The sequence below is a fragment of the Mchenga conophoros genome, linkage group LG3, assembly GCF_057382185.1.
Source record: "Mchenga conophoros isolate Kocher_MC1m ecotype Shallow Benthic linkage group LG3, M_conophoros_male_GT1.1, whole genome shotgun sequence".
Classification (NCBI taxonomy): domain Eukaryota; kingdom Metazoa; phylum Chordata; class Actinopteri; order Cichliformes; family Cichlidae; genus Mchenga; species Mchenga conophoros.
Genome location: NC_140528.1, coordinates 57,405,695 through 57,430,345, shown reverse-complemented (window position 1 = coordinate 57,430,345; position 24,651 = coordinate 57,405,695). Strand labels below are relative to the sequence as shown.

The 24,651-nt window shown below is 39.4% G+C and overlaps 2 protein-coding genes across 2 annotated transcripts; both read left to right on the top strand.

Moving 5' to 3' along the window:
• The first annotated feature begins 1,088 nt into the window (after positions 1-1,088).
• Positions 1,089-4,617, top strand: bmp15 (bone morphogenetic protein 15). Its single transcript, XM_085264261.1, has 2 exons — positions 1,089-1,625; positions 2,785-4,617. Exons 1-2 carry the CDS (start codon positions 1,274-1,276, stop codon positions 3,786-3,788), a joined length of 1,356 nt encoding a protein of 451 aa, XP_085120387.1. The 5' UTR covers positions 1,089-1,273; the 3' UTR covers positions 3,789-4,617.
• Positions 4,618-17,323: 12,706 nt separating this feature from the next.
• On the top strand, positions 17,324-20,437 carry leap2 (liver-expressed antimicrobial peptide 2). Its single transcript, XM_085264249.1, has 3 exons — positions 17,324-17,741; positions 18,452-18,639; positions 18,916-20,437. The coding sequence occupies exons 1-3, from the start codon at positions 17,664-17,666 to the stop codon at positions 18,968-18,970; spliced, it is 321 nt and encodes a 106-aa protein (XP_085120375.1). The 5' UTR covers positions 17,324-17,663; the 3' UTR covers positions 18,971-20,437.
• The last annotated feature ends 4,214 nt before the right edge of the window (positions 20,438-24,651 follow it).

The following is a 24,651-nucleotide window of genomic DNA, read 5'->3' as shown; positions in this document are numbered from 1 at the left end:
GAAAAAATATAGACACACAAAAAAAAATAATTAATGACTTGACATGTGTCATTTTAAAATACATGGAAAAGAAAACCACATACACAAATGACTGCTGGGTAGAGCAGTAATACGGATATCAAATATAGCCATGTGTATTACAACAGATCATAAATAGTCTAATGGTTTTACTGGTTTGCTTTTGATTACATTATAAAATGAAAACATCGAAATTCACGTAATAGTTATTTGCTTTTTTCACCCACTAAGGAGGATTTTTTATTTTCATGCACCTTCTAGACACTTTGTTCAATCTTGCTAAGTGCGTCATTTCACACTACGTTTGTACTTCTAATTCTTTTTATGTCCTATCCACAATAAAAACAAAAACAAACTTTCTGTCGCATCTTGGCTTAAAAGATTCAAAGGCTGAAGGAACTAGATCCTAGTTGGCAACTAGTGACACAGGCCTGCAGCCTCAATGCTTTTGAAATAAATACAGTCAAACTTATTTCTGTGAATTAAAAAATGAAAACGGGAGGCTGCAAGTGAAGCGGTGAAATTGTTGTAGTAACTGTACAAAAATACTCTTGAACAATATCGTTACGACACTTTACATCATAATAATCATAATAATCTTAATCATAATAATCATCATAAAACAAGCATGTCTACTTAAATATTTTGTATTTTAATGATTGTGCTGGGTTTACCTATTTAAATTCCTTTTAACGCATAACGTCTGTTTTTGCATTTGCGATTTATGTAAGAAAATCATATTTAGATTTGTCTTAAATCATTTGCTGCTCATTTGAAAAGCAATTAAAACACCTAATTTTGTTTTTGCTTGTTTATTTAATTGCTTCCCAACACACCGGTCAGCCCTGACAGTGGCATCGATGCCAACGATCAAACATGATCAATATAAAGTTAATACTGCCGGGGTGCTGAAGTGGATAGAGAGATGTGTGGGTGTAGCTGTGGGTCCCAAATCAAATTCTGATTGGAGCCCTTTAACACATCTGACTCTGAGTCTGAATATTTTTAAATTGTGCTATAAAAATCATAAAAGGATCTCGTCACATCATTTTTACGCACACTCACGTGGCTTCCTTTCATGCACGTCCGAAGGTTTAATTGGGGTCACCGCCAATTTCAGGAAGTTGTTTGTAAGGTCTAAAATGGCGAGCGAGCAGGTGAGCCTGTAAATGACGCCTTTAGGCCGCGCGGACGATGTTTGCCAACTCTAGCCTCGTTGGTGGAGCTCGCTAGCGCCAGAGGTTTTATATCCAACATGAGGGCGACCTGTGCCAAACGCGGCTTAGGCTTCCTTCGTGTCTGCGCCCTGTCCTGCTTCGTCTTCCTGCTCTGTTCCACTTGCGGTGGGCAGAACATGGCCTCTCACCAGCCCACGCTGAGGCGCAGTCGTCGGAGTCACCAAAGCGCGAAGGACAGAGGAGCGCACCACCACAGGCCGCTGACCGACGAGCAGAAAGCGGACCAGAACCTGCAGTTCATGCTCAGTTTGTACCACAGCGCAGCCGAACCGGACGGCAGGCCCAAACAGCACCGGAAGTTCGGCTCCAACACGGTGCGCCTGCTGAGGCCCACGGCGTCATCGGTGCACTACCTGCCCGCGTCTGGAGGTGAAGAACAGCTGACTAATCTTGTTAAAAGTATCGAACTAATGGCTGGAGGGGTTTTTATGTGGCCGCAGATTTACAGAATCCGAGGATATAGTTTCATACAGTGACTAAATTTAAATAAAGAAAAGAAATCGTGCCAAATAAACTGCCCTTTAGTTAATTAGATTTTTACCTCTGTCTCCGGTCAATTGGAGCTCAGATGATGTGTAATACTCATGTGCTTATTTTAACACCAGCCTCCCCATGATATTCGTTTAAGTTTAGTTCGTGTTTCTGTGTGACTGAAAAAGGATTTTGATGTATTTTTCAGTATTGTGGTAACCACGTGCGACCTTCCAGCGACCTCACAGCAAGCAGTTAAAACACAGCAAAGCTACCTTTGGCAAACAGCTGCCACGTAGAACTAAAACTAGTCAGATAACTTACTCGGATAACTGAAGAGTTTTGTTTGGGAAATATTAATAAAAATATACCATTAATACAAAACAGCCAAACGTCATACAAAGTGTAGCGTGTCCACAGGTGCTGCAGTAAGTAAATAAGACTGCCCACTTTTCATGCAGTGCATCTGTTGTGAGTCCCGTGTGTCTGTGTAGGTTCTCACCTTTTACTCCAGCTTTCTCCCACAGTCCAAACACAGGTCAGGTTAACTGGTGAATCTAAATATGAGCAGTTGTCTGTGTGTTAGGTTAGGCTATGAAAGCTTGGTGATCAGTCCAGGGTGAACTGGACTACAGAAGAGTCTTAAATCTTCCTAGTGGTCAGCAGGGGCTGCAAAAAAGTAGTTTGACTGAACAGAATTGTCACTACACCCATGTTTTATATAAAGCAGAGTTAATTGGGTTCAATGATTAAGGGGTGGGGGGGGCTCACACAAACATTTGTCTGACAGACATTTTTACTATAAAAATATTTAAGTGATATTTAAGCTGTTTCAGCAGCTGGAACATCTTCAGGATGCATTTAAGTACATTTTGTAAAAATCTCTTGAAGAACTTGTGAACCTGAAACTCAGACTTAAACGCTACATTATTTTGTACTGCACAACAGCTTTTACATATATTAATGTTGGCTCTGCTTTGCTCAAAGGACTTGAAGCAGTCAGTGAGGGATCGATATGATTGATGCTGATTTATTGACTTTGTCTCCTCCTCTTCAGACCACTGCTACACCTTCACGGTGCAGTACAACCTCGACACTCTCCCCTCAGAGCGACTGGTGAGAGCTTCTTTTGTTCACCTTCGCTCTTCTCCGCCCTCTTCTTCCTCCACAAACTTGAGCAGCGAACAGGCCGTCCAGCCGCCCCGCTGCAGGGCTCAGATCACCGCGCTGGGTGCAGAGAGTCTGGTCACCTTGGAGCCTCACGAGCGGTGGACGGAGACGGACATCACTGCACACATCAGCAGCCACGTCCTGCGTGGGAAGGATCGAGGCCGGGGGAGGCACTTGACCCTCACTGCCCAGTACTGGTGCACAGAACCTGAGCTAGCTGAAGAGAGCAACGGCCTCCTGCGGTGGTGGAGGATTCTGTCTCGAGGGAGGACACGCTGGATCGGTGAACCTCACCTCGAAGTTCCCTCTCTTCTTCTGTACCTGGAGGAGGAGAGGGAGGTGAAGGACTGGATGGGAGAACTGCTTGGCACGGAAGGGGAAGGCATCATGAGGCAAATTGGGCAGTGGCATTTTTCGCTTCACCGCCGCCGTCGCTCCAAAGATTCTTCAGAGCCTCAGGATCCTTCACTTGACGCACTAAAGAATGCCCCCACTTCCTCTTCATCTTTCTCCACCCCCACCTCATCCTTGATCGTCTCTGATATCCCCAGCTACAAACACAAAACCAACACACCCAAAAACCGATGCAAGCTCCACTCTTTCCGCCTGTCTTTCGATGAACTCGGCTGGGGCCACTACTTTATCGCCCCGCCCGTCTACAACCCTCGGTTCTGCCAGGGCGACTGCCCGAGGGTGCTCCACTATGGCTACCATTCCCCCAACCATGCCATAATCCAGACACTCATCAATGACCTGGGCGTCGGGGACGTCCCTCCTCCGTCCTGCGTGCCCTACAAGTACATGCCCATGAGCGTGCTGGTCGTGCAAAAGAAGAAGGTGGAGTACAAGGAGCTGGACGACATGGTGGCGGAGTCCTGCACGTGTCGCTAGAGACTTGGAGGAGCACGTCTAAGTGATTTAAATATGCTTTGCACTGTGGGGGAGGAAAAAGAGACTTAAATAGAATTTCTGATGGGACACTGTTTTGAGCTTCAGCTTGGCAGCTAACCACAACGAGCTTTATGCTGGAGGGAGGAAGCTGCTGTTGTGGTTTCCGTGTGGTTTCATGGTCCCTGTTGAAGCATGGTGGATGCTGAATGTGAATGCGGGATCTGCAGACAGAAGAAAGCCCTTACTTTCCAGTGTGCAATGACTGTACTGTAAACCCTCTGTGGCTAAAAGCACTTTGTAGGTGAATATACTGCTGATGAAATTATGGATCACTAAAAAGCAGGTTAGGTCACCCTGAATGATTATTATCCCAAACGTCCCAAAAATATAACAAATGTACAAATACATAAACTAACTTTGGGTAAACACCAGTCTACGTATAAGATTTAAACAGAATAAATGTAAAATCTCAGTATTCAACCTTAATCTACAGGACTTTTTCTTCCTGTGTGTGTCTGTCTGTGTGTTGTTCTTTGTGTAAATCTGTTTCACGGCATTAAAAAAAAAAAAAAAATCTGGATAATGTGACGGCACTATGCCGGGCTGCATTCTTCAGCAGGAAATTAGATGCTTGTTTAAAAAAAAAAAAAAAAAAAAAGGTAAATAAAAAAACAATTTTAATGGACAAAGGGGTTGACCTTGTTGGATGTAACTGTAGAGGTGTTGTGACGTTACGTTCTTGATGTTGAGTGTGAAAGAAAAAGTGTTGTAATGGAAAAGTGTCATTTTATATAAGTGAAAATGAATAATAAAGTAAAATGCATATTTTGTGTAGTGTTATTTATTGCTAGTTTTGGTGTTTTTAAAAGTAAGTTGTTAAGTAACAACTTTGAAGAATTTGTTTGTTTGTTTTTTTTTAAAAAGTTCAAAAGCTCCAAAAGACCTACAGACCTGCAAAGACAACTGGATTTGGTCATTTTGTGCTAGCAGATGATTAACCTAAAAAAAAAAAAACCTAAAAAAAATAAAAACCTAGTGTTGTTCTTTCCAAAAGCTCTGAAAACAGACCTTTTGGAGCCGAACGCTAACTGTTAGTATTAATGTTTCCTTACAAAACTCCTTAAAACCTTAAAACCTTAAACTGCGGCTGCTACTTTTTAAAAATGTGCTTTTATCTGCTGATGTTGACATTTTAATCATGTCCTAAATTTGAATGATGTTCCTAAGCTGTTGAAGTGCATTAACCCACTGAGTCCAACAGATGGAGCTGTTATCCCTTTTTTTTCTCCCAAATGCATGAAGTTTACAGGAATGGGCAGAAATTCTGACATGATTCTTTATGTTTGTATTGCCCACAGTAAAGTTAACAAACGTATCTCTATAAATATGCACACAGCACATAAGCAGGGGTGTAAGCAGGTTTAATTCTATTTGCTTTGCGTGCAGTGATCTTTGGGGCGTCCAGGTTAAGTTTTCCTTGACTTCACTCCGAGGGAATTCCTCTGAGGAAGGTTTTGAAATTTGCATGAAGCCAAGCAGGTCAACCAATCACAGCATGCCCTGTACTACACATACAGATCACCTCATGACAGAGTTGAGGACATTGGAGGTCTATTTTCTTCATTGTTGGCATTTAGTGCTCATTGTCACATTTATATTCAACTTATTTTTCTTTGTTACTTGTAATGTCTGTGACTGAACTACAAAGACTACAATTGAATTAATAAACTCTATTAATGCCAACAAAAATTGTGAAACCAAAATTCAGACCTTATGATAGTTGTCCAAAAACACCCAAAAGTTCACTTTATATATATTTCCACATCAATGACCAGTTGATGTCTTGGCCTGAAAGCATCCACTCATGGATGTAAATGACCTTTAATGTGGGTTTAAAGATCAGCAGAGGTCACACTCACAACAAGCACACAGGTAAAGGGCTCAAACTCAGTTTTACTAAGAGTCACAATCGGAAGATCACATCAAGAGGAAAACACATGTAGCCCATTAGCCTGCTTTAATGAATAAAAATAAACCCAGGATAATGATGCTCTGTTTTAAATATTTTATTATGTTTTAATTTGCACCATTTGTTCATTTAGTGTGATGAGAAAAAAAATCCTTATGATGTAAAGTTAAATAATGAACTTTTTTTCTACATCTTTATTAAAGTTGAAGGCCTTTTGGGAGTACCAGATAACACAATAAAACTGCTATAAAGTCGAAGTCTTGGTACCTGATATAAATCTTTTTTTGATTTTTAATGCCTTGGATCTGGTAATACAGGACCTCGTTTCGAGCTCTTCCCAGAAAAGAGTTCAGCCTCATCAGCCCCTGTATATTGAAAATTGTTATATATAATTGTTTCGTATTTCTTTTGTAAAGCAGAACAACTGGGAATTAGAGGAGAAAGATGTCAATAAAGGCCTCCTTCATTGGCTGTGATCCGTGTTTTTGCTATTAAATTAAAAGGAGCCTTCTTTGGTAATAAGTAAATCTTTTAGCAGTCTTATAGCTTTCAAAGTATTAACAGTAAAAAGTTTCAATTTAGTTTTGACTGAAGTCACTGGAACTTTGGCAGTAAAATAAATCTATCCGCTCTTAAATTCACTGTTTCCCCCTGTGGCTTTTCTGTTTACAGATATGGAGTTTATAAGGTGACTCTTGAGCTTTTTAGAGGCAAATTCATCCACACCGGCCACGAGAGAGGATGAGGTGGCAGGTAATGTTAAGATTAAAACTTTATTTTTAAATATAGGTTTATGGACTACAAGCTTTTATAACTGTAGAATGAAATCATATTCAAATGTAAGAATATTATTATTTTCATCATTATTACTATGACTATTACATGTATCTAATAAGATTTTCATGACATATTTCCATACAAAAGTCATGTATAATATAATATAATATAATATAATATAATATAATATAATATAATATAATATAAATCTAATCCTAAACAGGCCATCGGTGAGGTGATGGATTTTAAGAAGGAGCAATAATTTTATTTTAAACATCCTGTTAAGTGTACACAAACATTTCTGTTCGTCCGTGTCTGTAAGTGGGTCACAGAAAAGCTGTCATCACTGTTTACCGACACTCACACACCAACCTCAACGTGAATATCTATGTAGGTTGAGTGACGCACACACCACACACACAAATGACCCCTTTTAGAAAAAAACTCTCATTTTATTGTATTTTATGTTCTCATGCCTGTTATTTTGTTTCTTATAATCTTTCTTGGAAGATAATACATAAAATAAACTTTCCTAAACTGTGCATCAGTTTCACTTTACAGTCTCCAAACGCACACATGCATTTAGATCAAGTAGATTTAGCTCTGCAGTCCTTTAGGCTCACGAGCGCTGCACCTTTCCCCCGTGTATTACACACTCTCATACAGACGGTGTTTCTTTTTGAACAGCTGAAATTTTTACTTCTTTCAGAATCAGAATACTTTATTAATCCATAAGGAGGTTCACTTTATTAATAATATCTTCATGGAGCTGTGCCACTGACTCTTTGTCACATTCAGAATTTTCCATCTTTTTAAACTTCGTGTCACGTCCAGGAGTTTTAGATGAAAACAATGCATCTTTGAACCTTGTTATTATAACCGTGTTATTGTATGTAATGAGTATAATTGACAGTAAAATTATTCACTTCCTCACATCTAACTTGATAACTATGAATTCCTCTGTTTTCATAATTTTTTTTATTAAACAAAATATTTGTAGACAGAGAAATCATTTAAGCATTTAAATAATTTAATTGACACCCTCATGAGTGTTTTAAAGCCATAAATAAGAAAATAGAGATATAAAAAAAATCATTTTTTTATTTAAAAAAACAAAACAAAACAAAAGTCTGACTGGTGGGTTAAAACTCGTCATTTAAAAGGCAGAAGATTATTTAATCTGTAGCAGTAAGCAGTGATACTTCAATTACCAAATGTAATTACATTTAAATGTAATTTAATCAAAATTTTCAGGCAGTAGTAATGATCAGATTTCTTCATTGTTGCATTGTTGTAATTTAGACACATGTACACACTGTCTTTGCATCACTAACAGTCAATCAAAATTCACTAATAAAATATAGAATAATTTACCTAATATATATTATTTATTTATTTGTGTGTATTTATTAAAAATACACACACACACATACAGACCCTGTGTGTGTGTGAAGAAAGATTAGTGCTGGTGGGACTGAATTTATGTCACACATTAGCAAACAAAAATGACAAATATTTAAGAAGATCTAAAAACAGTATATTAAAATGCAAGCAAATACAACAACAACAGTAATAATAATAATTCACTAATAAAATATAGATAATAATAATAATAATAATAATAATAATAATAACAATAATAATAATTATTATTATTATTATAAATTGCTCCCCTTTTCCTTTACTTGTCCAGTGTATGTCTAGATGCGCTCGCCTCTTGCAAATAATTTATTGACTTGTTTAGCTAATGACTCAGTATATGTAATGAATGGAGCCTTGTATTTTTATTATTATTATTATTTCTTTATTTATTGATGATAATGTCAGTCTTTACTGATTTCATTCTCATTTACTTACACAAACACACATGATCATGCATGTTTACCCACCAACCCACAGTACTGTTACTATGTATCTTGTACATAGTAACAGTACAAATATTATACATTTTGAATCTCATTTGTGAATATAGTGTTATTTAATGTAAACCATCATGGTTACATAAAATAAAATACAAGGAGAATTGTAAAATGTAAGGCATGTGTAATTTATTTACACTCATGTCTATAGTTGTTATTTTGCCCGAGGACCTGCAGCGTTGGCCTGTTACGGAAATATTTTATGACTCACTGACGGGAAATATTCAGTTTTACAAGGCCTCCCTGTGAACTACTTTGGGGGATTTCGTGTGTGTGTGCAGTTTTGTCCTTCTCATCTTAACCTCCTCTGACAGATGTTGCACACACGCACGAAGACATCCACTGTGATTCCCATAAACACTGCGCACACACATACGGAGAACAAATAAACCTGTAAAGCTCTAAAAGGCTTTGAGGTAAAGTTGATGAGTTATTGTGTGTGTTTGTGAGTGCGGTAGGGGATGAAGTGTGTCAGCAAGGTAGTCATATTGTGTGTTTACTGTGTGTCATGTGTTCTTACATTGTACATAAAATTGGTGACACACCGCACGCTCACAGCAACAACATGAGAGAACGGTCTGTACTTGTTAGCTTTCACCTCCTATCAGACTTCTATAGGGCGGAGAACCAAATTACAGCTAATCATAACAGACTTGCTTAACAAGGTGCACTAATTGTAAACTGTAGAGGCAAATCTAAGGGGGGGGGGGGGAGTTACAGTTATTTTGAAGGGTTAAATTAGCTACAAAGTCTAAAAACCTGGCTGTAAATATCTTTATTTTATTGCTGAAGCTGGAAATTTTAACAGAACTGACTTGCTCAGAGAAGATCTGACACGTAAGCTTTGGCTTCACTTTTAAGTTCTCCGCTTGGTTAAGGTCAAAGATGTGAAGTGGACAGAAAGTGTCTGAGAGAACAGCTATGAACTATGAACAAATAAAGATTCTTTTTTTTAGTTACAACTATACTCGTTGTAGTTTCTGACTTCACTGACTAATTTTTTGGCTTAAACTAAATGCTCTTCAGTCTTTCTTTTAAGTTAGGGCTTGTTGCTCTTGAACTAAAACATTGATGTTATTTGTTTGTTGTGAAATTAAATGTCAGGGCATCACTGCAGTCAGCAGGATTTGTCATTTTGATGTTTTAAATGCTAGTGCCAAATGTCACAAATATCCCTCAATAACTTAAAACGTGTTTCTCTCTGTCTGTGTAGTTTTTGCACTCTGGTCGAATCAGCGAGGCTCACTGAATGAATCTGAACATAGAAGCACATTTAGAAATGAAATTTAGAGATAGCCTGAATACAAACGAGAACTATCTGTCTGGATTTGTGCCACTGAATCTCTAATCAATACACTAATGGTAGATTGGTGTGCCACGTTAGACAAACAAAGCACGAGAGTCAATAGTGTTCCTGTAGCACATTACCGATAAGCTAAAAATAAACGTGTTTAAAGATGCAGGGTGAAAAACCCCCAAAAAACTGGGTTTTATAAAAGCCATTGCTGAAGTAGAAAAAAAGAAAGCACAGCTGGAAGAGGCAGACAAGATTTTTCATTAGCACCTCCAGCCGTGAAATTAAACTGCTGCAAAAGCTGATTTATATGTGCTGTAGGAACATCAGAGAAATATTGTATCTGCTTTAATGTGAGACTTTCTCACAGATATCCAAGTCAGCGACATGTGATTATAATTTCTCTGTAACTCTGGTGCATAAAGCAAAACTAAGTTACAGCTGGAAGTGATGAACTTAAATTCAAAATTTATAGTTTGTACAAAAGCGTTTTAAATTCGTGACATTTAGCTTTTGTTGCATAACTCAATAAATAAATAACCTTTGTTTGAGTTTGTTTGAACATAATGGTCTCGTTCATATTCTAATACCGACACAAAAACATACGACCGGGGCCCTGTAACAGCAAAGTTACAAAGAATATTATGAACATGTTAAATTTATGTTATTAAAAATATTTCATTTGGTAACAAAGTAACCACAATCTTATGCAAAGTCTTAGTCACTTTAGCAAAAAGCATCGTATTTATGTTTGTTTTGAGACATGTTACATTTTTATTAACCTTTATTTAACCAGGAAGATCCCATTGAGATTAAAAACCTCTTTTTCAAAGGAGACCTGGCCAAGATAGGCAGCAGCAGATGTCTCACAGTTACAGAAATTACTCAAACACAGGCAGCAACAACACACATGCAACAATAAGTGAAAGAATACAAATAAAATAAAAATAAAATTCAATAAAATTCAAATAAAATAAAAAGTCAGTTAAAATGACAATCAATCTAATTGAAACAGTTGCATGTTATGGACTTGGCCTCAAGGATTCGTAGTTTACATTGTCATGTATATGACATATACACATATAATTTTATGTGGACTAGTTACAGTTGCGATTGTGTGTGTGTTTATAAGAGTACTGTCCACCTTCTGATCTCAGATCTTGTTCTGATATCGTTGAACGTAATAATGTGGGACTGCACTGAATTAAAAACAAATAATTCAATAAATCTGCATTCGGTGTTTAGCATTTGGGTTCACCTTTAAAAATGTCAAACTTATGGATAAAGATGTTTGTCTATTTGACAGGTAGAAACATTAATCTGAACTAAGTCAAACCCAATGGATGAAAAAGTTATTGTTCAATTATTAACGATTGACAATTATTGTTCTGTTAGCAACTTAGGTTAGTCTGTTTTTCTAGTTGCTGATTGCATCAGTATAAAGTCATGCAGAGGAGAAATCCAGGGAGCCAATTAGAAGACAGTTGGCTTGAACAGAGAGTGGTGTTAAAGGGAGATAAGCGCAAACTTAGAGGCTCCATCAAAGCCATTGAGAACCTAACCAGTTAAAACTGTGAATCATGCAAAGATCCTCTATTAGAGTCTAGAATGAAAGTATGGAGCTGGGAATGATACTAAGAGTTCCCCCTTGAGGAGCTTTTGTGTGGCAACTGTGATTTTTACTGATGAGCAGTTCTTAAACTACTTTATATTTTTGTAATATAAACTTATGAATTCAGAAAACAGGCTTTTTTGTCCTTTAAATGCTTTGAATTTTAAATTAAGTAAAGGTTTAAGGTTTAAGGTTGGGCAAGAATTATAAAAACTATATTTAAATATGTATATATATATGAGTTGTCGATGTGGCAGGTAGGCTTAAGAAAGAGCCTGATTTTTTTCTAAATTATCATAACTCTGGCTCATTCTACTTCTGATTACTTTTAAAGAGAGAGATAAGTGATAAGCGCTGCCACTGCTGAACCTTCACCATATTTACTTATCAAGCATTTATTGACTTCCACTCAAGGCCTTCCCACATTTATATTACCTTCTGGGTAACCCATTTCTGTGAACACCAGCCTGCACAGTCCACACGAGGACTGAATGCTGGTCAGATGAGGTCATGTCTGCAACCCTTCGATCAGGCTGTCCAGTGGAATTCAAGTTGAGAGTTCAAGTATCATTGCCTAGTCAGGCTTTTTTTTTTTTCCAGTGGCCTGCCGGTGCTGCAAGAAAAACTGGCACAGTCACACCATGAAGGCTGAAGCCAGCCAATGCTGCTTCAGTCTGCAGCACAGGCCACGCTGCAGCCTCCCACAGAAAGACCCTGACATGATGATTAAAGTTCACTGGATTTGCTTTCCCTTTGTAATGTGGAAACTTTTTTTGGCAATGAACATGAGACAAAAAAGCCAAACAAACACATCAGTTACAGCACTCATTGTATTGTTGATGCTGCTGATCAGGAAGGACCTGACCTGCCAACAAAAGCCGATTATAGCTTCTCTTCTTGTGTAGCTTAAAGAGAGTGTTTCAGGGTTTTTCAGTGACGGTAAAGATGGAAGCTGTTTCACATGAGCACAGGACACAATGAAAATGGAAACTATCACAGTCAGAAAAGAAATCGATGTTTAGCTTTGATTAGAAGTTTACATTCGTAGACATGGATGTCATGGTAATTTTGAGCTTTTAATGAGTTTTTGAGGGTGAGATTGTTGTACAACAAACATCTTAAATTACTTTATGCTCCAGAGTAGAGATGGCACGATACCCCTTTTTTATGTCCGATACCGATACCGATATCATAAATTTGGATATCTGCCGATACCGATATGAATCCGATATGTTTTTTAATCAACAAAACTGTTTTTTTTAAATATCTTGCTGCATTTTGTATAAGTTCATACTCAAGTTTAAAACAACAACTACACTAAAGCTATTCTGTTATACCTGTATGCAAAAAAAAAATATTTCATAGTTCAGCAATACTGATCAATCTAATAAACTTAAACCTACACCATCCTCCCTATTCTGGTATTTTAAAGAGTACTTAGCATAAATATTAAGCAACCTAACTAATAGGGTTCCAACTCCCAGCAACAACAAAAATAAATAAATAAAAAATAGGGAACCACCCCTCACGCTCCACCTCATGATGCTTAATCGACGTAATCAACCTTAATTTGATGCAGTGTGAAAAAAAATGCACAGAAATCAATTATTTTTCAAGAAATATTAAATAGATTCAACATCTTTCTTCAACAAAATTGCAGACTGCACAGATGGTACCTTCCCAAAGGAAAAAGTACTATAGCTTACTAGGGTATATATTAGACTTAATAGTCACTATATACAGTAATGGACTTCTATTCATTTTACATCAAATTAAAACTTTGTGTGTCAGATAATTATTTATTAAAAGCTAGACATTTTAAATGAGAATAAGAAAGAAAAGTATGTCTTTGTGCCCCCTTTTCCCTGTTAATGCCCTATCGGCCCCCCTGGCTAAACTTTGCTAGATCCGCCCCTGCACAGTTACCAGCCGTCAGCTACGTAGAAAAAGATCCTCGAGTAGAAAGTAATATTAAATAAATTCTAACAACAGCTTATCAAGCTTAAACGTGCTGCTGTTGTTCAGCCGCTGGTTTCCTCTTTCTGGTGCAAAGTGGGCCAAAAACAAACAAGAGACACAGACTCACGACAGAAAAGCCGATCAGCTGATCATTAAGCAGCTTCATGATTGAAGTAGCAGCAGGAGAGGCAGTCGCTCGTTAAGCTTAACGCAGGAATGCTTTACAAACATTCAGAGATGGACTTACACACTTGCTTTACTTCTCTCGGGGATAACTTTGTCGGAGATGAAATGCCAGGTTGCTAGCGAAGCTCCACATGCTATCCAGACCACCACAGGTCCCGCATGCCACAGCCGCTCTATCACGTGATGCATACTGCTCCGACGTGCTAACGTTCTGAGGCGAGTTACGGCGTGTTGCAAGTTTTGTGAGGTGCTTTCGTGATATTTAATGGATCGGATTACATTTTTTATTTTTCTCCGATATCCGATCCAGTAATTTAGGTCAGTATCGGACCGATACCGATACGTAATATCGGATCGGTCCATCTCTACTCCAGAGTACATATACGTACTCTGTCTATGATCTGGTGCAGTACATTTCATTTGTAATATTCAGTACATTTAAAATATAGTCAATAGAAATTTGCTGTATCACTACCATCAACACCTGCTTATTTCACCTAACAACCTCTTTAGAAAAAAAGAATTACAAACTTGAGGAAACCACAGGTGAAGTTGCAACAAAACGCCCCTGAAGCAGCTGCAGCGACAGTGTTTGTTAGGTTGTGTGAAAGTGTCTGATTGCATGATGGAGGCAAGGTACACTGAGGTGGAGTTGCATCATTCAAAATTGCAGGTAAGTTCTAATGATTGATTCAGAAGAACTGATCCTACCATAGAGCAGGAATGTCAAAGTACAGCTGGAGACATGTCTTTAAAGGAAAACAAGCAAAGCTTGACAGCTTTTCTCGGTTTTTCCAGTTCATATAAAGGCACAGAAGTCTTCTCATGTAGGCTGCCTGTAAGCAAGCAACAGTGTTTTAACCCATTCAGTCCATGCATTTTGTTAACTATATCTCCAATCCAGAGTTGTAGAGGGACTAGAGCTGGCTGTTTTGCAGAGAGAGGTGGGGTAAACTCTCGACGGGTTGCCAGAGTGTCTGTATTCTTTTTTTTTTTTTTTGTCTTTACAATTCAAATTCAATTCAAATAATTTATCTAGACTGAAAAATACCTTTAACCTTCGGCACATCCTCACTCCCTTATAGAGTTATGACTGGCTTGTAGTGCGCAACAGAGTTACACTATGAGGATCAGGAACGTAATATTAATATATTTGCACTACCGTATATACATGTAGAGGAAATTCTTGTCAAGTAAAAATGTAAAAATCCCCCTGGTAGCATGTATACATATTTGCAAAGTGTAATGCAGCTGGAAACAGTTTAGTGATGTATTATTAATAGCTGTAATATAATCAGAAGACAAAGGACACGACTTTAAATACAGTTTTTATCTGCCATGCTTAGGAGGAGAAATATGCATGTCTCTTTAACTTGTTCCTTTAAATATTTAAACCAGTTGCAGATAACCAACTCTTGGCACTGGTCCTGCATCAGCGCAGCACAGCCGACACAGAGCCGGCGTGGAATAACAGTCTTTGCTGTTCTCCTCCAAAGCCCCCAACAGCGTCATCTGTCCCTGAAGTTTCTCTGCTGTCAACACGATAAGTCACGCTTGGCGATAAATCACGACGCAGATGTTCTGAGTTTATGTCACGCTGATTCCTGTCAGTCTTGTGGGCTTAATGGTGAACAACATTACAGGAATCTGCACAGTAACTTTCCACTACATCCAACCTCAGATCCTCTTTATGAAATCCACCTCCACTTGTTCTCTTTTTGTTTCATTTCCAAGTATTTTAATCCTGTTTCTGCTGTGAAACATACTCAGGATTGATTTACATGAAAATGTTTCCAAAGGTCAGGCTTAGTGCAGTTTACCAGTGATTATTTGAATCCACATCCAGATGTAGCTCAAGGAATTAGATGTTAGATGGACTCTTTACAATTGTGTGATATTTTCTCATTGTTTATGCAGGGATTTTCAGCCTTGGCAGACGTACGTCTCTTACTTCTGTGTTGGTGCAGTATATCCCATAAGATAAGTAGTCCAAGGGTTGCTTTCGACACACAGGTAGAGACGCTCCTGTTACTCTGTACCTGTGTTAACACTAATTCAGTGAAAATACAAACTACAGACTGAGATTAGCTTCACTGGCTGCACTTTAGAAGGTGGTGATCACAAACATTAAACTTACTTTTTTATTTATTTATTTAAAAAAAAAATTTTTTTACATCCAAGTGATCATATACTGACACTTGGTTTGGACTCCACATTGTAACACACTAGATCAAACTGTAGTGTCATTTTCAACATGTAGTTCAGTACGATGGAGTTCATCTGCAGCGCCTCCACATGCCATGTCACACATGGTTATAAAAGCATAAGCACATGCTGTAAAGCTGTCTACATGGTAAGCAAAGAGACAAAAATGAAAGTAAAACATGTAAAAAAAAAATACTAAGAGGAACAGAACGTCACATTTATACTTTCAATTTAAATTTCAGATATTTATCATTAAACAATTAAATTTAAAACACTTCTGATAAAATTTATTTTAACTCTATTTAAACCTTCTTCTGATTTTTTTTTATGTTACTGATAAGTGATAAGCTTTGGCACTGCTGAACTTTCCCACATTTACTTATCAGGCATTTATTTACTTTTTATCTCTGTGAGCCAGAAGCTCAGACTCCTCTAAATGCTCAGTTTTAGTCTTTTTAATTTTTTTTTAAATTGGATTTTATTATGTCAGTGAGAGCGTACGTTCCTAATACAGTTAGCTTAGGTGTATAGCACAGAAGCCCCACCCACCTGGTGGATAAACCTTCTGTCTTCAGCCAATCAGGGGAACGTTTGTTTAGAGAGAGGAGAGGCGCTAAAACATCTTGTTTTAGACAGAAGAACTGTGTGAGAATCATGCACATCCACTTGAGTAGTCCTTAATCCTGTCTTCCTTCTCTCACCCCAACCGGTCGCAGCAGATGGCCCCGCCCCTCCCTGAGCCTGGTTCTGCCGGAGGTTTCTTCCTGTTAAAAGGGAGTTTTTCCTTCCCACTGTCGCCAAATTGCTTGCTCATAGGGGGTCATATGATTGTTGGGGTTTTTTTTCTCTGTATGTTTTATTGTTACCTTACAATATAAAGCGCCTTGAGGCGAATGTTGTTATGATTTGGCGCTATATAAATAAAATTGAATTGAATTGAACTGAATAAATGAATCTTTTGAAAGCTTCTATCATTTTTACAGCCAGAAAGATGGATAAACCAGGTGATGTTTTTTTTTTTTTTAGATAGCTGTTCTTTATTCTGAGCTTAAACCTATAAAAGATAAACAGCGAGACCGTTTACATTTTGTCTTTAAGTCTGATCTTTTGTCATATAATGATGAATAAAACGTTCTCTTTTTGTAGTTTTAAGAAAATGAAATTTTAATTTTGGTGTTATTTTAATCTTAGTCTGTTTGGAGTGACTGAGAACATCTGCACACATCTGTCACACATACCACATCCCTGCTTATGTTTGCTTATGTAAACCCTACCCTCATAAATTTGCACCAGCTACATTATATAAGTGCATGATGTCAGTGTCCCTGGTATTCAAATATGTATTGCAGAACACAGATTGATAAAAACCTTATCATCCTCAAAGTTCATTCACATGCATTGAAATAGAAACACATAAATTTAGCAACCTCTCTCAAACGAGTTTGACCCAGCTGCCCTTGTGTTACCGTCACGTGGGCCGTGTATGGCGCCTCTGTGCTCACATTAGACACAGAAGGAAAAAAAAATGTGTTTGTCTTTGTAATAAGAAAGGACTTTCTCTGAACATACTGGACACATCATGTGACATTTAGACTGGATAAGAGAGGCAAAGAGGGTGAGATGAAGCAAATGGGGTGGACGCTGCATGGACTGTGACTCCCTCTCCCGCCCTCACTGCTCTCCCTCTCCAGGGATCAGGCCCTGACTATATAACAGAGAGACGAGCCCTCCTGAAATCCCCTAAGTCAGGCTCACTTGAAAAGACTTATAGGTTCCAGATTCACTTCTTCTCACTTCTGGAAGTTGGCAGGGGTGCTTGAGACCTCCACAAAGTCTTGGAAATCAGGGAAGCCTCCAGGTTGAGGCTGAGCAACGTAGCCAAAGAGAAAGAAAGGACGATAAAAGCAAAGAATCTCCGTAGACTTACCAGCAAACACCCCGGTCCACTGGAAAGATGCAGAAGACAAGCTTCTTCACCCAAAAGAAAGCAGCAGCAGCACTGTGCATTGTCCTGTTAATGGTGGCTCAACAGGTGAGTGGAGTAAATTTAGTAATAACCACAGATGTGGTGTTAAATTTACCCTGTTCATTCTGCCCTGTCATCAGGAAACACCCATAACCTGATTATGACTATAATTGTAATCCTGGGCAATTAGAACATGTAACTTTTGTTTCTATTCAATTGTTTTTCCAAGTGAGGAAAAACAAATCAGCTTAAAGTCCAATTTGCCTTTCTTTAAAGGATAGAGTGATAAGTTTGTTAGACTATGGTTACATTAATAACCCTCTAATGTATTCATCTCTTATAAGTCTACCAGCAGCATCTTTCACTTCCATTAGTTTTGGATCTAAACCCTTTTTGTGAAAGCCTGCTTTGAATTTTCCCACTTTTCACATCAGGCATAAACTCATATTTTCCTCTGTGGAGTGTCCATAGTTAAGAACTAAAGTGTAACTGAAAGGGTTTTCTCTCCTGCTGGTTGTGTTTGATCCTCTCTTTCTCTTGCTTCTGCCTTATTTGACTTCCTGTCAGGAAAAAAAAAAAGAGTTTTTCCTCCCCACGGTCACCAACACCAATGTCTTCAGTGTTCATATGAAGTCACTGAGTCACTAAATAGTTGATGAAGCTTATATCTTCCCAGTGCTTTGAGTCAGAATACACTGGACTACATCAGCATCAGTCATCAGTGTGGTTCCTTTTAACGAAGATGTGCATACCTTTCTGTCCCATCTGTATTCCAGGTGTGTGCAGGTCCTTTGGTTTCACAGGATCAGTCCAGCTTCCTCCAGAGTGCAGATCTAAGGGGGTCAGATGTCGTCCACGCTCCGAGGAGGATAGCCCGGATGACCCCACTGTGGCGGATCATGAACAGTAAACCCTTCGGAGCATACTGCCAAAACAACTATGAATGCTCCACAGGCCTCTGCAGGTAACTGTGCTGGCAGAATTGTTAATGTAGAAAGAAAAAAGGAAATGTGGAGATTTTTGTTAAGTTCAGAAAATCCACTGGGCTGGTAAATCCTGCAAAATGAAACAGATCTTTTCTATGGCAGCTTGTATCTGCCACTCAATATATTTGTATTTTTTCCCTCAAAATTTCAAAATGTTATTTTTAATAACACGAACACTTAAATACACCTGATTGGAAATTTTGGCAGAAATAAGCTTTGATACTTTGTTAACATCTGCTTGTGTTTTGTTTTAGGGCAGGACACTGCTCCACGATGAACCATTCGGCATCGCAGCCGGTGAACTATTAGACGTCCGAGGACACAACCAGCATGTTCATCCTGACGGGTTCTGATAACTGGGAGATCAGCTTACCCAGGCTTCTTCTTCTTCTTTTACTTCTTCATTTTAAATCAGAATTTGTATTTATTTTCCAGTAAAATTATATCTAAACAATTTTTTTAAATGCACCTGTCAGGCAGCTACTGCCCCACCTGATGCATTTCTAATTGGGAATTGTCAGGCCTTTCAAACCTTAAGCATTTGATGACAGTTTAACCACACAGAAAGTTGTATTTCTGCAACTATTGAGCTTTTTTTTTTGTTATTATCTCTGTGTCCTACTAGTTACCCTGGCTTTGAACTTATCCCACAGCTGATATAACGGCGCTCGATAACAGCGTTTCATTTAAAACCCGTTCCTTCAGAAATATCATAAAACAGTGAAACATTTTTAAAGGACATTTGTAATTCTGTAACTGAGCAGATGCGTAGTCTCCACATTTTTATGACTGAGATGTAATTGGTCGTGTTTTCTAGGGTGTGATAAACTCAGATTTTTAATGATACGACTTTATCAGAAGTAAATGTAACAACTAGCTGTGCCTTCTACAAACTCCTCACCCTTACTTTTTTTTTTAATACTCGCAGTCATAATTTCTGTCCCCTTAATAATTGGACCAGCCTAGTTTAGTCCAAGGTTAAATTAAAAGGTAAAATGTAAATGAAGGATAAACCAATAGAGAACAAATGACATGGAGCTGACCTTTGATCACTTCTTACTGTTGGGCATTTTACATAAAGCAAAGTTTTAGAAATCTTAAAAATATGAATGAATATGAATATGAATGAAGTTGCGGAAATGACATAAAAGGTGATGGATAAAAGTTATTTAAAGTACACTCAGGTTCTTGACAAAAGGTTCAAACACAGTTGGATTAACTAACAGTATCTGTAATGCTGATTCTGGTATTTTATTTATTTTATCTTTTTTTTAAATGTCAAAATGTGCCCATTTTCATTTACTATTTTAAACTCAGTTTAGGATATTTCACTTTTTTGTTTTGTCCCATAACCGTTTGGGTTTTTTGTTTTGTTGTTTTTAAAAAAAAAAGGATTTAAAGCAGGAACGTTATGACATCTACATGCTCAAACAATCTTAAATCTGCAAAGTCTCAAAGTCGAGCTACCTGATGGGCTGAGTGTACAAATACTGGGAACAGATTCCTCACTATGAGCTGCACAGCCTTGTTTTTTATTTGCACATCTATGAAATCCTGAAATTTAAGAGGAGGTTGCAGCTTTAGCTTCAACTCACCTGCAGTTTACTTCATGCACACAGCAGGTGCTTGCTGATATTTTGTACACTCAGGTTGCACTTTTAAACCCAAATTATCTTTGTACTGTGTATTGCTTACTGTACTGTTTTACTTGCATCTGAAGGGCCGGAGATGAAGTGAAATAAAAGCATCGGACAAAAGAATCAGTGACTCAAACGTGGACTTTTGTACGCCGTTGCTTCGTGTCTTCTCATATACCTTTCACCTGGGACATAATGTGGACAAAGCTGACATTTGAATCCAAGGTAAACAAATGAATCTGCTGCCAGCGTTCAAAAGTCAAACAGCTGCTGGTGCACAGATATTCAGTCTTTCACAACGAGAGAAGCCAGCCAAGCGTGTGAGTGGGTGCAGGAGATAAGTCGTGTTCATTTAAGAGGAATGACGCCTCCTGAAGGAGTTTTCCACATCTTAAGAAAATCTGCAGAGTCATCAGAAATGTCTGTTTGCATGTTTGTCTGCACATTCCTGCTGAATTCACTGACAAGAAAACAGAATAGATGGTAATCCAAACTCTTATTTGTCTTTGTAAAAAGTGCAAGTACAGGTACTGGATCCAAGTCCTTTAACAAGGATTACCTTACCTTTTCAGACATTTTGTTTGACCTTTACTGTTTCGATAGGAGTTAAGAAGGGAAGGAGCAACTAAGTGGTGATAATACACTTGATTAAGCATTTGTCAGAAAGTCTGAGCACCGCTATAAAAATCAGAACTTCTGGAAGTTTCCTCGCCTGGAACATTCAAGTGTGTTTTAACACCATGATGCAATTTCACAAACTGTGCAACATCTCGGACTCTACAGGCTTCAGTTAGTTAAAAGTTAAAGTTCATGACAGTATTGTTAGAAAAAGATTGAATAAGTATGATTTGTGTAGAAGGGTTGCGAGGAGAAAGCCTCTTCTCTCTAAACAAGGCAGCAAGGTTCAAGTTTACAAAACCACATCTGAACAAATCAGAAGACTTCTGAAACAATGTCATTTGAATGATGATGGCTGTAGCCCAGGTGGTGGAACAGGTTGCCTACTAATCGGAAGGTTGGTGGTTTGATCCTTGTCTGCTCCCGTCTGCAAGCCAAATATCCTTGGGCAAGATACTAACCCCAAGTTACTCTCCGATTCATCCATTGGAATATAAATGGGTGAAATCTGTGTAAACCGACTTGACTGCTCAGAGTAGAAAAGCACCATATAAGAACCATGATACCTGTTACGTGCCAAGGGGTGTGGCTTTGCTTTTGTACTCTGTTTTGTGTTCTATTCATCTTTCAGGCGTCAGGCCTCCTCTGATTGGCCAGTTCGAAGTTGATTGGCAGGTGTCTATTGGCTGGACTGGGCTCAGTTGGCCAATCACACTCCAAGGAACACTACAAATGAGCCGCTCCCTGGCCAGCTGGTGGCTGCTGGCTTCTGCTTTGACAAACATTTGCGAACAAGCATCTTTATGTTGTGTGTGGTGGGAGGCTGGACAGGTAAGCCGGGGTACCCTATACACTGGTTGTAGATTTTACTCTGTTAGTCACACTAGGTTATGCGGTTGATGCCACCCTTGTATGTTTTCACTGACTTTTATCGAGTAGCTAGGTAGGCCTTTTGTTTTGCATTTTTCTTTCAGTTAGGCTAGGCCCTAGAAGCTACCGACCTCTTTTTTGTTTTATTACTTTCTTTGATTTGGATCAACCGCCCAGTCCTCCTCCTCCCCCACCTCTTTACTGTTGTTAAGTTTGACTATCCAGGCAAGCACCCAATAAATCCTTGCCTGATACTTAACTGTTCTGTGGTCTTCCTCCTTCATTGATTGTGGTTGTCCAGTGTTGCTGTCTCCTTCCTACCTTTGCCTCCGCCATGGTGGGGGGGACGTAACACAAGTGGGGGCTCATCCGTGAGCTTTGTATGTGGTGGACAACCTGTATTAATGAGGACGGTGCCGTGATTTTAGGGTGTCTACGTTTCATAGTATCAGCCGGAGATGAGTTTCGACCTGCCTGGTTTTGTTAGTCACCCTAGCGTTGACAAAGTTGACTTGTGTCGCAAAGACGACCTGTTGAGTATTGCTGCCCAGTATAACCTTTCCGTACCAAAGTATGGAGTGAAGAAGGATATTAAGCAGGCTTTGTTGGAGGGATTATTCGAGTTGGGGATTTTAATCAGCCCTGTTCCAGCTGGGGTGCCTTCTCAGGACCCTTCAGTTTCCCCTGGTGCCTCTGCTGATCTAGCTTCTCCAGAGAGAACTGATGAGCAAGCGCTGCCTGCTACACCTCCGGGTGCCCAAGTTAACTCTGATGCGGCTCCCCAAACTCTGCCTCGCTTTAAGCCTTTCACTCCAGAATCCCAAACATCTAGCAGTGATGCAAAGCTTAAGGTTCGCTTACTGCGTTTACAGTTAGAGGCACAAGAGAAGGATAAGGTGCGTAAAGCAGATTATGATCTCCGGCTGGAGGTCCGTAGGCTGGAGATAGAAGCTGAAAAGGAAGTCAGGTTAAAGCAGCTTGAAGTAGAAGCACTGAGGGTGTCATCAGGACAGAAAACAGATGCCACTAAAGAAATCCCGAAGGTCTCCCCGGAAAGTTTCAATGTTAGCAAACATATTGCCCTAGTACCTACCTTTCGTGAGACTGAGGTAGATTCGTACTTCAACGCTTTTGAAAAGGTGGCTACTGCTCTGAAATGGCCAAGAGACATGTGGCCCATATTACTTCAGTGTAAATTAGTGGGAAAAGCTCAGGAGGTAGTAGCTTCACTTTCGCTAGAGCAAAGCATGAAATACGACGTGTTGAAGGAAACAATTGTACGTGCCTACGAACTGGTACCTGAGGCCTACAGGCAGAAATTTAGGAACCATAAGAAGTCCAGCAGTCAAACATATGTGGAGTTTGCACATGAAAAAGGGGCTCTTTTTGATAAATGGTGCGCTGCTAACGGAGTTGGGGATGAGTATGAGTCGCTGCGTGAGTTAATGCTACTGGAGGATTTTAAAAATTCATTACCTGAGAGGCTCATAATGTTCTTAAACGAACAGAAGGTGACGTCCATGTCCAAAGCAGCTGTGTTGGCCGATGAGTTTGTGCTAACTCATAAGAATGTTTTTACCCCTGTTTCCCATCCAGATAGGCCCACTGCCTTGCGCTCAGCACGGCTTGAGTCTAGTTGCTCTGCTGCGAGGCCAGTGAGGGTGCCCTCGCCTCCCCACGGTGAGCGTGAATGCTTTTATTGCCACAAGAGGGGTCATCTCATCGCAGAATGTCAGGCATTAAAGCGTAAACAGCAACTATCCTCACAGCTAAAAGGGGTGGGATTGATTAAAGCCACAGAGACTGGGAGGGCATTTCAACCAAACACTAACCACCCTGACCCCTGTTTCAAACCATTCATTCTAGAGGGAGTGGTTTCGCTGACTGGGAATCCAAATGATCAACAACCAGTAAAACTACTGAGAGATACAGGGGCCTCTCAGTCCATCATTAGAGAAAACGTCTTACCGTTTTCTGAGGAGTCATTTTGCCAGTCCAGTGTTATTGTCCAGGGAGTAGAACTCGGATTTGTATCTGCCCCTTTGCACACTATTCACATTCAGTCTTCATTAGTCAGCGGAGTTGTTAAAGTGGCTATTCGTTCTGCGTTGCCCATACCAGGCATTGACTTCATTCTAGGTAATGACCTTGCTGGAGGCAAGGTCATACCCATTCCTGAAGTGTTAGACAGACCCGAGCTGAGCCGGGATTCTGACTCGGCCCAAGACCAGCCTGCCATCTTTCCAGCTTGTGTAGCTACGAGGGCCCAGACAAAAAAGTATGGTCCTGACTTGGCCGATTCCTTCATGAGGTCAGATCCCGTTGGTGATGTGATTAACTTTACCTCTGGATCTAAGGTTCAGGCCACAGTTCCACCTGCCGGCAAAAAACAACCAGTTCTGGATTTGCCAGTCTCCCGAGAGGAGTTCATTATTGCACAGAAAAATGATATAACCCTGTCCAAGTGTCATTCCTCCACTCTCAGTCAACAGGATGCCAAAGGGAAAAAGCTGGCTTACTTCTCTGACAAAGGTCTTCTGATGCGCAGATGGACAAGTGAGGTCTCGGAAGACGCTGACTGGTCTGCAGTATATCAGGTGGTGGTACCTACTGCTTATCGTACCCAGGTACTGTCCTTAGCACATGACCATCCATGGTCAGGACATTTGGGGGTTAATAAAACATACACCAGAATTCTGAAACATTTCTGGCCCGGACTGAAATCTGATGTTGTGCAATACTGCCGTACTTGCCATGCATGCCAAATGACCGGCAAACCAAGTAATCCCCCCCGCTCCTCTCTGTCCTATCCCAGTAATAGAGGAGCCATTTCAAAAAGTGATTGTTGACTGTGTGGGGCCTCTA

Excerpts from the sequence above, each read along its gene's own strand:
- leap2 (XM_085264249.1), top strand. The coding sequence starts at position 17,664 with ATGCAGAAGACAAGCTTCTTCACCCAAAAGAAAGCAGCAGCAGCACTG. Across the intron at positions 17,742-18,451 it reads TGTTAATGGTGGCTCAACAG|GTGTGTGCAGGTCCTTTGGT; the intron begins GTGAGTGGAGTA and ends TCTGTATTCCAG. Across the intron at positions 18,640-18,915 it reads TGCTCCACAGGCCTCTGCAG|GGCAGGACACTGCTCCACGA; the intron begins GTAACTGTGCTG and ends GTTTTGTTTTAG.
- bmp15 (XM_085264261.1), top strand. The coding sequence starts at position 1,274 with ATGAGGGCGACCTGTGCCAAACGCGGCTTAGGCTTCCTTCGTGTCTGC. Across the intron at positions 1,626-2,784 it reads CTACCTGCCCGCGTCTGGAG|ACCACTGCTACACCTTCACG; the intron begins GTGAAGAACAGC and ends CCTCCTCTTCAG.